Source organism: Nannobrachium achirus (genome assembly GCF_963921795.1).
Source record: "Nannobrachium achirus genome assembly, chromosome: 24".
NCBI classification, from domain to species: domain Eukaryota; kingdom Metazoa; phylum Chordata; class Actinopteri; order Myctophiformes; family Myctophidae; genus Nannobrachium; species Nannobrachium achirus.
In genome coordinates, this window is record NC_137831.1 from 33562425 (window position 1) to 33577404 (window position 14980).

At 39.6% G+C, this 14980-nt stretch overlaps 1 protein-coding gene across 1 annotated transcript; it reads right to left on the bottom strand.

Annotated features, from left to right (window-relative positions):
• Positions 1–1829: 1829 nt before the first annotated feature.
• Positions 1830–13665, bottom strand: LOC308280240 (E3 ubiquitin-protein ligase TRIM65-like; the record flags this gene model as incomplete). The annotated part of the gene is made up of 5 exons (XM_080720501.1): positions 1830–1862; positions 4086–4316; positions 4399–4494; positions 4930–5148; positions 13423–13665. 5 exons carry the CDS (start codon positions 13663–13665, stop codon positions 1830–1832), a joined length of 822 nt encoding a protein of 273 aa, XP_080576627.1.
• Positions 13666–14980: the final 1315 nt, after the last annotated feature.

The window sequence follows — 14980 nt, forward strand, 5'->3', positions numbered from 1 at the left end:
TAAAGCACATTAAAAAAGACAGTGTCGACCAAAGTGCTGTACAACAGGAGAAAACAGTGCAACAGGAAAAACACAACAATACAACAAAAAATAAAAAATACAATGTAAACATACCAAAGGAGGTGAACAAAATAAAACATAAGCTCAGCTGTGATTAAAAGCCAAGTTAAAAAAGTGAGTCTTGAGGAGAGACTTAAAAACCTCGATAGACTGGGCAGCCCTGACATGGAAGGGCAGGTCGAGCCAGAGCCTAGGGGCGGCCACGGCAAAGGCCCGATCGCCCCTAGTTATAAGCCGGGAGGTGGCTGTAGGGTTTAGCAAAGAAAGTTCCAGCAGACCGTAAGGCCCTAGCTGGGTTATGTCGTTCTACCAACTCAGCCAGGTATATGGGGGCCAGCCCATTAATAGATTTAAAAGTGGTTAAAAGTATTTTAAAATCGATTCTAAATTTAACTGGGAGCCAATGAAGGGAGGCCAATACTGGGGAGATATGGTCGCGCTTTTTTGTGCCCGTGAGGAGGCGCGCAGCCGCATTTTGGACCAATTGCAATCGCCTAATTGACGATTGGTCAATACCGCAATATAGGGCGTTGCAGTAGTCCAACCTAGATGATATAAATGCGTGAATCAGCATTTCAAGCTGCTTGGGAGGGAGAAATGGTTTAACCTTAGAAATAAGACGTAATTGGAAAAAAATGGATTTAATTACAGAACTAATTTGTTTATGGATTTTTAAGGAACTGTCAAAAATAAAGCCAAGGTTTTTTACAGAGGGGCGGAGGTTGGAAGTGAGGGAACCCAGGGTATAGGGGGAGGAGGAGGAAGTGTCTAAGCCAAAGATAATGATTTCCGTTTTATTGTCATTTAGGTGTAAGAAATTTGAGGCCATCCAGAGTTTTATTTCATCTAGGCAGTTGAGCAGTGGTTGCAGGGCTTGGAGTGGATTATTGCTGTTTTTAATAGTAAGCGGCATGTAAATCTGGACGTCGTCTGCATAACAATGGAAAGAAATATTGTGCTTAGCTAATATGGGTCCTAGGGGTAGCATATACAGTAAGAATAGAATAGGGCCTAGAATAGAGCCCTGCGGTACTCCAGAGGTTAGGGGAGCTATCATCCTCGTCATCATCATCAATTTCTTCATCATCAACATCATCGTCTATTTCACCTAACAAATTAACAATGTGACACATGTGAGCTTGTAGATCAGCTATTTTTTTAAGTACTAGATTTGTGACTATTGTCATGGCAGACCCCCAAAGAGTGTTTGTGGTAAGTGTGGTGCAGATTGGAGCAACAGTGTGCCTGAGGGGGCCCTGATTTGGCCCCTGGAATGTGATAGCAGACCCCTGGACAATGTTTGTACCAGATTTGGTGCAGATTGGAGCAACGTGCGCCTGTGGCACCACTGGTGTGGCTATTCTGACCCCTGAACAGTGTAGGCTATTGGTGTCAAGTTTGGTGCAGATCGGATTTGTGGCGTCCACCGTCCACTGTCCACTATCCACCCAACCTCTAGTCTAGATTTTAATATAGGATTGCTGATCTACCTCACAGCCTGTGACCTACCTACCTCACAATGCTATACCTGTGGTGAGCTTGTAGATCTTTTTCTTTTCTTTTTTGTCTTTTTATAGCTGAACTACAAGGTCACAATTGTATATCCTTGTATGTCCAAAATCATTACTTTGGAGGAAATCAACAAAAGAAAGATAAATAAAACCTGTGCGTGTGTGTGCATGCGTGCGTGTGTGTGTGTTCTGCAGTCATCCCTACACTACTGATAAATATATACTCACATTGTAAAAAGTCCTTTCTGGTCTTAGGTATCAGTGAGTCAGCTTGCCACCTCGAAAGTACACCTGTGTTCAAAGAAGAACTCACATTAATAAAAACATTGTCACACTTTTTCCTTAATACATCAAACTAATTTGAATTTCCGTCATGATTTTCATTTGTTTCTGTACAATAGTCTTTAGCAATCTATAAGAAAATGATGTGTTTATTTTACATGAACTATGAAAATTATAAATGAAACGTTAAAAACACAATTAAACATTTTGTTCTAAGCCATACAATATTTTTTCAAGGCTATGTTGTCAAGTCAATGTCAAATGTGATCATATGATGAGATGACACACTTCTATCAACAAAAGCACAACAACTGCTGCACAGCAGGATTTGCTACACTCTATTGATATTGGATTGTGCTTACAGTGAGCAATGCTGGCTATTCTAAGACTGCAGTATAACATCGCATGAGGACTTTGCACAAGACAAGGCTCATTGAATGCAGCTGTTCAACATGTTCTTCTTGTTCCCATAACAGCTATTATGATATAACAAATCAGCTGTTGGCCTAGTTGTTGAAGTAACTCATTCAAGTTTGACTGGAACATCACAGTGTTGTTAACATACTGTACAGTACATGTAGGTATGGAAGGTTATGTGTGCGTGTGCGTGTACAGTATGTGCGCACACGTGCACTTCATAACTAGTTAATAGCATAGCATTGAGAAGGCGGGGGCTCATCATAATAACCTGCACTGGCCAAAACTAAATTAGGACATTGAATGCATTGTATAGTGGTGTGGATTGTACAATTTTGACCCCTTGGCAGCAAATTAATTGTGACTTTTGCCACTGTACCACATTGTACGATGACTGGTGGACCAATGAAAACAGAACATGTTCATCTCACCTCTGTCTGATATCTGTGGCCAAGTTGTCTTCAGGATGTCTTCTACTTTGTCTCTTAGACCAGACACAGCATCACTCACATCTGTGAAGGACGTCAGAGGATGCAGAACAATACTGGGCAAGACTGGAGATGCAGTGGACATAGAGAGAGACCTGAAGCTCTGGAGAGAGACAGACAGACACACAGAGCAGTACAGACAGGATGGAAGAGATCTAGATTAATACATTGATCAAAACTGTTGTCCTTGTTGCTCAGCCAGTTACGCGCAGGAACTGACTTAATGTCATTCATGTCTTGTAACCTCTGCTGCTCTGTCATCTGCTCAGTTGTGCTGTCAAGTTCTCTGGATTTTTTGATGCTTGACATTCAAAGAGATTTGGTGTGGCATGTTACCACCAGCACCACCAACACCAGCAATTATTAAACAGTGTTATAAACTTTAACTTTTATTACACAGCTTGGTTGAATGATTCTGATTGGTCAATCACTGAATTCAGCGATTGACCAATGACTGCTGAGCTCAGTAACAGACCGCTGTCTAATCAAAGGCTCTTTGAGCACCTGCTGTGCTGCTTGATTTTGTGTCCAATATGGGAGCCATGTAAACAAACACACATTGCTCTCAAGAAAGTTTTTGAAAACATATGAGAAATAGACAATGCAGTAGCCGAATATTGATTCTACTTTATAAAATTACCTGTTGTTTTCCGAGGTGTGTCCAGAACAACAGGTTGCCCTGGACGAACCTGGCATAATGTAATTGACTGCTTCCATTACCGTAAGCAATGAACTACTTCGTTTTGTTGTTACTTTTGAGTTAATTTAATATCTTTATTAAGTAGCCTTATAATAAGAGATAATGGAAGGCGACCGTTCATTGTTGAGAAATAAACCTGTCCATATACAGTAAACTTGAACTTCCTTCCTTGTTCAATTACACTGTGACTGGGCGCTATTTAATGACGTTTGTCACTGTCATTTCTAGCGGACCCTGATGAAGGCCACATGTTGGCTGAAACGCGTAGGTCGTTTTTTTAATCTTGCTGCCATGACTAAATAAATTGTTTTTCTACTTTGATAGTAACAGAGCTGCCTTGGATTTTTTCTAAGTTCCCCAACCTTATCCTTTTACATGTTTTTTGACACTGGAATGGAACTAGATTTTTCTGTCTTTATATCTATATACCCTTTCCAAAGAGCACCTGTCTACACTACAGCTTTTTGCATTACCCACGGACCCACGTAGCGCTTCTTCTACGTTTATCTTTGCAAACTTGAACTTCCTTTTGATAATATGTTGTTGTTATATGTTATTCTTTTTTGTGTGTGTGTTTTATGATTAAAAGATTATGTAAAAAAGAAAAAAAAAGGAAAACATTTGAACCTGAATGAAGTGGATGTCATCAGCGCTGGTTAACTCCTCCAGTTCAGCATTTCTCCTCTCCAGCTGGGCGATCTGCTCCTCCAGACTCCTCTGGAGTGTCTCAGCATGAGCCACTGCAGTCTTCTCCTGATCCCTGATCAGCTCTTTCACCTCAACGCGCCTTCTCTCAACTGAGGAGATCATCTCACTGAAGATCTTGTCACTGGCAGCCACTGCTGCTTCTGCAGAACTCTAGTTGACACAGCGAGTCATCAACACACATTACACGTACACATGCACTGTCTCAGGTCTTTCAGTTCCTTCATGAACTCACCTTAAGAGTCTCTATGGACGGTCTGAGGTCGTTCAGTTCCTTCTTTCTCTCCTGGATCTTCTGCTGGACTTTCTGCTGACTCGTCACCACGTCTTTCTGCAAGGAATAAACAAAGGAAGGAAGAGACCGTTTGATTTCTATAAGTCAACAAAATAAAATATATTATAAATTATTGGGGCATGCATGTCTCCTGGTACTTGATCGTGATGTGTAGAAGAACACTTTCTGTTCACTTTATTCAAGGGGATGTGTCCAAAAGCAAACATGCTTTTTGTGTTGACACAATGCCACACATCATCATCCAATCCAAAGTCATATTCTGCCTCTTACACATGCTCTTAGTAGGTCATCTAGCCTGGCAGAGATATGCTTCTTTGGTTTTAAAAAGAAGACAATGAACAAATTAATTAATTTACCCCCTAAAAACAACCACCTAATTTCTGCTTGGAATTCATATGTAGCATACATGATTAATTCCCTTTTCCTTCCACTTTGATCTTTCAAATAATAGATAATATATTGTGGTCCTACCTGTTTGGCAGTCCTCTCTGCTTGAGCTGACACAGTGTCATGTCCTTTATGGTGATCCATGAAACACAGCATGCAGATACACTGCTGGTCTGTGCGGCAGTACACCTTCTTTGGCTCATCATGAATGGAGCACTTCTCCGGCAGTCGTGCAGCGGCTCGAACCAGTTTGGCCTCAGCAGCAGAAGACTGGCCTCCTGTACGCCTCAGATTCTCCACAACCTGGAAGTAATCAGCAACAATGGAAATTATGAGGTTCATGATAAAAACAAATTGAGAAATTATAGAATGTGCTACAATCTCAACACTGGCTTTGACCCATACTGATGTGCTGTATACCTTTAGGATAATATGTATTTATATTTTTTATGGAGTACATATGATCAGTATGTTATCAATATAAGCAAATAGTTACAAAGTATTAAATCCACAAATATTAACTGAGACACTTGGTTATTTTAACTTCAATTATTGCTTTATTTTGAAGTTATTCTGTCATTTACGTTGCTTATTTTGGTTTACTTTATTTGATACTTCCTGTCACTTTATTTTGAAACGACCTGTTTCCACTCCAGAACCCTTATAGCTGAGGCCTGCTAGAATCACATGTTAGCACACTTCATGGCTAGTGAGACAGGTGGAGAAGCACACAGCAGCATATTTAACTGAAACATGGCAACTGGCAAGGTAAATATTTGTTGAATGCAACTTTCAGACTATTGTCGAAGTAATGTTGAATCATTTTAACGTTGAAGCAGTTTATTGTTTATGGTCCACAGTGCCTGTTGCCTGCCTAGGCTGTGTTTATGTGAACCCCAAGTGACAAGGTGGCTTTCCCGCAGAATTAGCATCCCCGGTTAGCGGATTTAAGGTACAGGATGTTTCATGCTTTGTTGGTGTCATTATTTGATTTACTTTAGAGTTAACTAATTGTAATTGTTTGGTATTTAGTTTTGGGTTAGGGTGTTTTTTGCTTTGTTCTTTTTTTTGGTATTTGTTTGCAATTTAAATGGCTTAGATTGGTTGTTTGCTACTTCAATGAATTGAGGTATTGAAAACACTGCATTATAATTTTTTTATTGTTGAATTAATTGAATAAGTTGAATTGAGATTGATGGATTAATATTATTTAAAATAATATTAATATAGTGTGTACCAATTTGTGTATAACGGTCAAATATCTTAACTCTTTGATTGTGCTGTTTGCCACCCTGTTCCAAAACAAACCCTGTTGTTCTAACGTTGTTGTTCCTACAGCCTTGACACTGTACAAGGGCCTGATACAGTATGTAACTGGCAAACCATCTTTAATCAACAATTCTGTTGTGTTCTGACCACTGATAAAGGTCAGGTCAGCCGATGAGGTGACCACGGTCACGATATTACATCATACTGCTTCACAGTAACTATATAAAATCATGTCAACTGTCTATTAACCTGAGAGCTACGATGGGTGATTTTGCTCTACTGTACTTGTACAGTACAATTTAAACTGACTATATTTTCAATACAACTTATCAAAAAACGCATATTCCCCGGTGTGGTCTCATTCATTGTGTGGAGTACTTTATTATGGTTGGGGAAAACTGTTTATCCATATGGAATATGATCCAAATTCCATCAAATGGTCCATTCGATTGCCGGATTAGCTCCGAGGAGATATTGGGGACTCAACTTTGTTGGACTCATTTTCTTCTCCGCTGCTAGAACCAGTTACGGATTTCTACTGAGTTGACGTTTATGGATTCGATACAGCTGGACAGTTTGTTTTGGAATCCCACTTCGTTCATCTCTGCTAGTAACAACCAGCCGAGGATATTATCAGACGTTTCCCCTGACTCCCACGGAGTAACACTGAAAGCGGAGAAATTACCATGGGACGTCTATTCCGCCAGCTGAGGTGGCAAGCAAACTAGCTTTGATTTCATCCTCCTCCTACCTGACCAGCTGCAAAATGGGAAATGCGCAGGGAGGCAGAAAACACCTGCCGAAATCTAAACAACCTTTTTACAAACGGAACAACACCTTTGAGTTTGAAGCGTCTCTTCAAAGCTTGGAGAATGAACTGATAACAGCTTTAATGGCTAAGATAGACAATGAGGAAATGAAACAGGTTGTTTCTAGGTGCCCCACAATTGCACCATTTTTGCCCATATGGAGAAAGGAATTCGGAGATGATGACTCTCTCCCACATCAACATATCGATAAAATCTCACAACGGTCTGAAGAAAGCCGAAATAGAGGTTTGGCCAGGTTTGGCTCTGGCACAGCGTTCCACACCAGGAGCCTTTCACGGACGGTCTCTCTCCCCTCATCTCTCCGCACAGAGACTTTGAGAGGGCGACATGCTTCATTCTCACTCACTAAATCCTCATTCAACAGAACCCAGGTCATACGTTTATACCTGCTGTCTTAAGAGTCTAGCTAGCTCTTAACACAGCTGCGTTTTTATTGTTTAATGTTTATTAGTCTATTGTTTTGTCGCTTTTTGTTACATGTTTTGAGGACATAGCAGCCGTTTGGCCACGGAGATTGCATGTCTAAGGTTGGTGTATCAGTACGAGACATCAGTATAGATTTCATTTTATGCTCCAGAACAGCTTTTTCAAGACGTTCTGACGGAAATCTTTTTTTTGGGGCCAGAACATATTTTGTTCTGAAGGAATGTCTCTTCGGCCAGTACGGTACCCAATACGGCTGATTAGAGCCACTTAATCACATAAGAAATAGCGTGGTTATTTTAATTGGTAGATTTCCTTTATGTTCCAGAACAGAATGTTCTGACGGAAATCTTCATGCTTTACGCTTACACGTCTTCGTTTTCGTCTCAGTCTTATCTTATTTTATTTATTTTTTATTTCCGTCTCAGGCCACTCTGAGATGTTGAATAAAGGAGCTTTTTATCTCAGCGCTCCCAAGAACATTTTTAAGAAACATGACCATTCAAGCTAAAAAAAGCCCCCTGCTCCGAGAAGCAGTGTTTTTATCGTGTAAAACCTGGACCCACAGGGATGAGATGTTAATACCCTGACCCAATCATTTCCTGGAACATTTCAATGGATATGTGCGGAGCTGCGGAGAAATCGAACATTATTGCCACTGGATGAATGCCATTCAAACCTCATTAGGAAGGAACAGAGGACACAAACAATGTTTTCAGATGCTGAAGGGCTTGACAATGCCTTTCACTCACAACGCGATGGGACGCGTTGTGAGCTTGTAGATCTGCTACGTGACTTTCATGGATTACAATGTCCCGAAAAGAACAAACACTCTTTTGACCCTGGGGACGCCCCGAGATAATGGTACTATATATTTTGTTTACTTTTGACTAAGTACGACTTCTGGGGAAAAAAAAATCAAGTTCTGACCGACAAACCCTTTTATTAGTGTTAAATGTTTTTGATATATTGTCTGTCTAATCCTCTCTAATCCCATTTTCCTCCCCTGGTTACATTTTTGGTCTGTCTATTATGAAAGAAGAGAAAAAATAAATAAAAATCAGGCCAAGGTGAAGTGAGCAGTGCTACGGAATTCATGTGTTCTGTGCTTATCTTGCTTATGCTGCTGGCTCGCTTGCGCTTCTGCTTGCCCGCGCTCGCTTGACCGATGCTTACATTTTGGTTTATGGTTTATTATTGTTCTATTTTGAAAAAACTATGAGGGGATTTTATTTTGAGAAGCCACAAAGTCGCTTCTCTGCATTTTTACTCTGTGTTTGACCTTGCTCTCTCTCTCGAAAAGGGTCTCACTTTCTTTTTGTTTTTGTTCTAACCCACTTGCCTGGTTTGCAAAACTAGGAATTATTTACACATATGACCTTTGGTCTTGGTGTCTCTCTCTCTCTCTCTCTCTCTCTCTCAAAAGGGATCTCATTCGCTCTTGTTATGACTACACTCGTACTGATAACAACCAACGCTTGGGTTTATTTGAATGTTTCTATGTGATGCCCCTAACGTCTTAATAATTTTTTTTTCCCATCAATGACAGGTGGGTTTTATTTTATTTTAGGGGACAGGACGGACTAATGACATGGCAGAACAGGTATAGTGGAACTAACTCCACTAACTCGCTACCAACTTGACTGACTGATTATCAGACACTCGATCAGGTGACTGACTGACTGACTGTTTTATTTAAATTTTATTTTTAACGGGTTTTCTTCTGTCCTTCTGTTTTGTCGTGAAAGACACTATTTCCTGTAACAACTGAACGCTGGCTGACTTGTTGAGATTGTTTTCATTCCTTTCAAAACACAACAAAAAACAACTGATAGTGTGCCTGTCTGCTGGAAGACAGGCCTTCAAGGTTAGAGGGTCTGTGTGTGTGAGATTTATTATTAATGTCAACATCCCCCAACCAACTCAAAATAGATCCTCAATTATTTAGTAATCCTTTTCTTTTAAACCACATTTTAGGGACATGTACCAAAAACGTTACTTTCACCAATATTTGCCAAAATCCATCTTTAACACGTAAACTGCAGTATGGGTTAAAGATGGAAGAGGCCTATCAGTTTATTTTGGGTAATCCTTCATTCTCTTTACTCGAGTAAAGGTACTTAAGTTACTTACTCCCCAGCTGCCGACTGCAGGCGGGGACCTTGTTCAGAATATATAACAAAAAAAAAAAAAAAAAAAAACAACTAGTCAAATCCCACAATTATTACGACTCTATTGACAGCTTATACAGTATTACACATATGGGAAAAAAAAAGAAAAAAAAGAATGACATTATGATTATGTTATGTGTTTCTATTTCATTTTTCTTATTTTATTTCTTTAAGTTTCATGCTTATCTTGTTATGATACACTTCCCCCCTCACAGGCTTGGAAGCTCACTCTAACTCTGACAGTGAGCAGAATCACTGTACGTCTGTACACTTGACAATCTGTTTCCCATTTGACCATATTTTACAATTTTTGTCACACCCAATATTTTTGGCCGTGGCAAACGGGAGGGAATGTGTTTGGAGAATTAATATTTAGAATTAATATTTTTTCATTTTAATTTATTTCTTTCATATTTTCATTTTCTGAATTCATATTTCATTTTCTGATTTCATATTTACATATTCCACTTTGTTTTCATCTCATTTTAATATATATATTTCATTTTGCTTAACCGTGTTTAAATCTGTTTCCCCCCTAACAGAACAAACTACAAACTTATTACAATTAGACACAAATCGTGTCCTTGGGTGATGTATATCTAAAACAAATCAAACATGTCTATACATAAATACACACAATGGTCTTAACTTCCAAGTAATTCTGATGTTTATTTTATTTTTCAGATTAATTGACTTATCTATGACAGACGGTCCATATCTCTTCCCATGATCTGTGACGAAGGAATATTTTTCGTGAGTACGAGGATTCAAGTCACATGAGTTCCTATATCATTTTTGTTAATATTTACAGTTGTCTTGTCCCAACTCCCTTCTTTTGATAAGATCTCATAGCCTTGTCCTGGAAATGTTAAATACTGAAATGTCATATTGGTTATAAAACCTTACTGAAATGATGAGGACAGAGGTCCTACCTTACTGTTGTGGAGTAAAAAAGGTCCACCCTGGCTGGGACACCCTGGCGAAGGTCATAGGTCAAGCAAGGAATGGACCATGACCGCTCCACCACACTAATCAAATTTTCAAAATTCTACATTCGTCAATCTCAGGTGAGGCAACTTCACCAAACAAATCAAAACTTCAAAAAAAAAAAAAAAAAAAAAAAAATATATATATATATATATATATATATATATATATATATTATTCTCTTTCATTAAAGGCACTCTTTGTAGTGCATCCCACCATAAACCCAGGTGAGGCTATGAAGAAACTTTGGAAAGATTCTAAATTTAGTGATAGAGTTTGTCATGGTGCGACAGGACAATGTTTGTTATTGATGGATCAAAGGTTTCCTTTTCCTATCATTATATTTTAAGGAACGTGTGATTTTCTCCTCACTCTCATAAAAATATTCTAACTCATGTTAACTAAACGTTACAGGCCCCAAATTATAAGAGAAAATATCCTTGGTTTAATCTCAGACTGCCCTTTGACGCACTCCCCCTAATGATTCCAAATTATACAGTCCTTTATCTTTCATTATCAAAATATTTTTACCTTTGGTTGTATTCTGATTTAAATACCTTTAAAAATACTTAAATACCTTTGGAAATATACAGTTCTTTTGACTCTCCTCTTTAAAACTTAAAGCTATCGAAATGTTTTTGACTTAAACTGTTCAACTATTATGTTCTCTTTCAAATACCTATAAAAAGTTTAACCCATGTCTTCTTCCCTTGTTGTTTATTTTTCTTTGACCTATCCCAAATTGGTACAAGGGGATGGAATTGATGGATCAATATTATTTAAAATAATATTAATATAGTGTGTACCAATTTGTGTATAACGGTCAAATATCTTAACTCTTTGATTGTGCTGTTTGCCACCCTGTTCCAAAACAAACCCTGTTGTTCTAACGTTGTTGTTCCTACAGCCTTGACACTGTACAAGGGCCTGATACAGTATGTAACTGGCAAACCATCTTTAATCAACAATTCTGTTGTGTTCTGACCACTGATAAAGGTCAGGTCAGCCGATGAGGTGACCACGGTCACGATATTACATCATACTGCTTCACAGTAACTATATAAAATCATGTCAACTGTCTATTAACCTGAGAGCTACGATGGGTGATTTTGCTCTACTGTACTTGTACAGTACAATTTAAACTGACTATATTTTCAATACAACTTATCAAAAAACGCATATTCCCCGGTGTGGTCTCATTCATTGTGTGGAGTACTTTATTATGGTTGGGGAAAACTGTTTATCCATATGGAATATGATCCAAATTCCATCAGAGATGAATTGATTTAATCACTGCAACCTTTTTATTATGAAAAGTGATTTAAATACACATTTTATTGGTTGTGAAACTGAAATGATTTGCAATATTTACTTTATACTTTATTTCATACAGTTTTCACAGTGTTGACGAGCTTCATCTGTTCAAGATGTTTCCAAATAAAAACACCTGTTGAGACCATCCAGCTTGTATTCTTTCACAAAATGAGGGGCAGCTATAACATTCATGGTACTTTGATTGATTGAATCCTTTATTAGCAGTTTGCATAGGAAATGCACAGGTACAGTTCAGATACGAGGTCTACTAATAGGATTTAAACCCAAGAAAGAACCATGGCGTGTTTGCATTGGGGTTCACTTCTTTGTACTTAATTCATTGAAAATGAGAACAGGAACCTCAGAGATGAGGTTCCTGTTCGTCACATGCCCATATGAGATTTCCCGTTTTCCCGATGCTTACCTACACCAAACATCGTATCCAAAAAGTAAAGGTCCCATACCCGTCTCTCAGATGGCGGTGGGGGAAATCCAAGCGATGTGTTGAAACAATACTTTTAACTCGCTCGTTTTTGTCAGCCTGTGGCCAGTTTTCTCACCCGACCGATTTGTGGCGAAACATTTATGCAACACAGATTAATGGCCAGTCACGCATGCGCATTACTGCTTCCGTAAAATTTCACTACGAAAAACATGCAACTGGCTGTCAAAACGAGCGAGTTAAAAGTATTGTTTCAACACATCGCTTGGATTATCCCCCACCACTTAAAGGGGCCACACCATGCTTTTAAATATATATATATTTTATATAAATATTGGTCCATAATACGGTTTAATACAGGTTTTAGCCTAAACAACCACCCGGATATTGACATTTTATGTTGTGTCTGTCTTTAATTCCAAGCCGTTTCAGATGCAATACCAAAATGCGCTGTCTTTGGGCTAAAATTGGAATGATAAGGAGAAGATTAGCATGGTACCATGGCACCATGCTAGCTTCTCTGTATCGTTCCAATTTTAGCATGGCACCATGCTAATCTTCCCATCACACCAGTTCCCTTTTCAGGAGAGAACCATTCGGACACACCCACTCAGAAAATCACAGAAATGAAAACGAAGGCTTAGAGCAGACCCGTGGCCAGCCTAATCAGTGCTCTCTGCCAGCTCTCTTGAATGTGCCTCTCTCCACTCGCGCGATTTTTGCGGGTTTTGGGGTGTTTTTAGTCGGTTTGGGTGGCTCATTAACTGTCGGCGGCGCCCCCCTTGAGATTGCGCTCCAGGCGGTCGCTTATACCGCTTATACCTAGCCACGGCACTGGCTTAGAGTTAATGAATTGTATGTCTTTGGGTCGAAAAATACACTGGGAATAATAACATGCATGAAAATGTTTACATTTTTGAATTTTATGGTGTGGCCCCTTTAAAACGCAGACATCTGAGAGACGGGTATGGATACGATGTTTGGTGAAGGTAAGAATCGGGAAAATGTGGCGAACAATCACCGGAAAAATATGGGCATGAACAGGAACCTCATCTCGGAGCTGTATAGTGGAGGGAGAGGTTACGAAAGGAGCTACTGTACGTACACTACAGTAAAGTAATGTTGGTACAAATCCACTCACCTCAGCCAGTATGTTGTTCTTCCCCAGTACAGGTCTTGGACTGAAGGTCTCTCTGCACTGGGGACAGCTGTAGACTCTCCTCTGCCTCTGCTCACCCTGCTGGTCCCAGCAACCCTCAATACAGCTTCTACAGTAACTGTGTCCACAGGTTAGAGTCACTGGTTCCGTCAGAAGGTCCAGGCAGATAGGACAGCAGCAGTAGTGATCCTGGTCCCGAACAACTCCTTGCTGCCGCTGTGCCATTTTACTGAGCACCACTCACACACTGACAGACAGTAGGAGCAAACTGTTTTATTGACCTCAAGAGAAAAATGGGCGGAGGATAACTGGTTGTGTTCAAAAGGTGTGGCTTTAAAGACAAAGTGAAGAGGAACTATTTTTCCAGACATATTGATATCAATGCCTTGTAGTGCAGTCATTTTACATTAAACAAATTGCATAGTGATTTTCAAAAGGATTATTTCCTACACCTAGTCACGTATTTCTTGTGGCAGTGAATGATTAAACATGTAGGCCTACACAATGAAAGATCTACTAAAAAAGACTGGTCAAAACTGGTCAAATTGGTAGCTCATGGGCATCACAATACATACAATGAAGTGATGTCAAGGTGTGTGCCTCTCCCCTCCACATTCCACACAAAATGTAGGCATAGCATGCCATGGGCATTCAAATATTGAAGGGCTTATTAGTCACCAGAAAATAAATTCAAAATGCCAACCACCTTAAAACTTCTTCTATGGGTACCCTAACCCTAACCCTAAATCACTTAGGGCACGGTCACACTGCCCGCTCACGGCAGTTATTGGCAGTTACCCAACAAAATATTTTGCGATAGGGGTCCATCCGTGGAACAACATATTTTGAGATTGGGGTCCACGGCCAAAAACACATAATCTAAATCCTAACAGTTTTCTGAAAAAAAAAAAAAAGAAAAAAAGAATTATGTTGCTATCAGTGTTTCTCAAACTTTGTCATGTCAAGGACCCCCAGAATGATATGTATTTGGCCACGGACCCCCATCGCAAAGTATTTTGTTCCAGGGACCCCCAGAAGCAAAGATTTGATTTTGGTCTATTCTGCATCTAGCTTAAGGCCACAGACCCTTTGGGAAACGCGTGGTCGTGCGAATGAGGTAGATTTTGTTTTAGGTCGAGTTTTCCTGTTACCCTCCCTTCTTATATTTATTCTATGTTGACTCTGAACCCTAGTCCCTACCAGGGCCGGTATGGTGACTTCTCAACACTCAGACAGATCGAGCTATAAGCAGCATTCCTTGTCAGTCCCCTTCTGCCTGGAATGAGCTGCAGAAGTCTCTACAAATCAGTTCACTTTCACTTCCATCATTAGGTCAGTTCACGGCAATCGTTTGTCATCTTGGATTTTGCTTAAGCTGCTTTTTGTATTGTTACCTTGGCTTCGTTGAAAATGAGGGTCTTTCCCACAATAATAGCCTACTCCAAGTTTAAATAAAGGACGATGATGATGATGAAGATGATGATATCAGGATCAGATCTTATAATTCTTAGTGCAGTTTGTCCCTTTCTATAAATCAAGT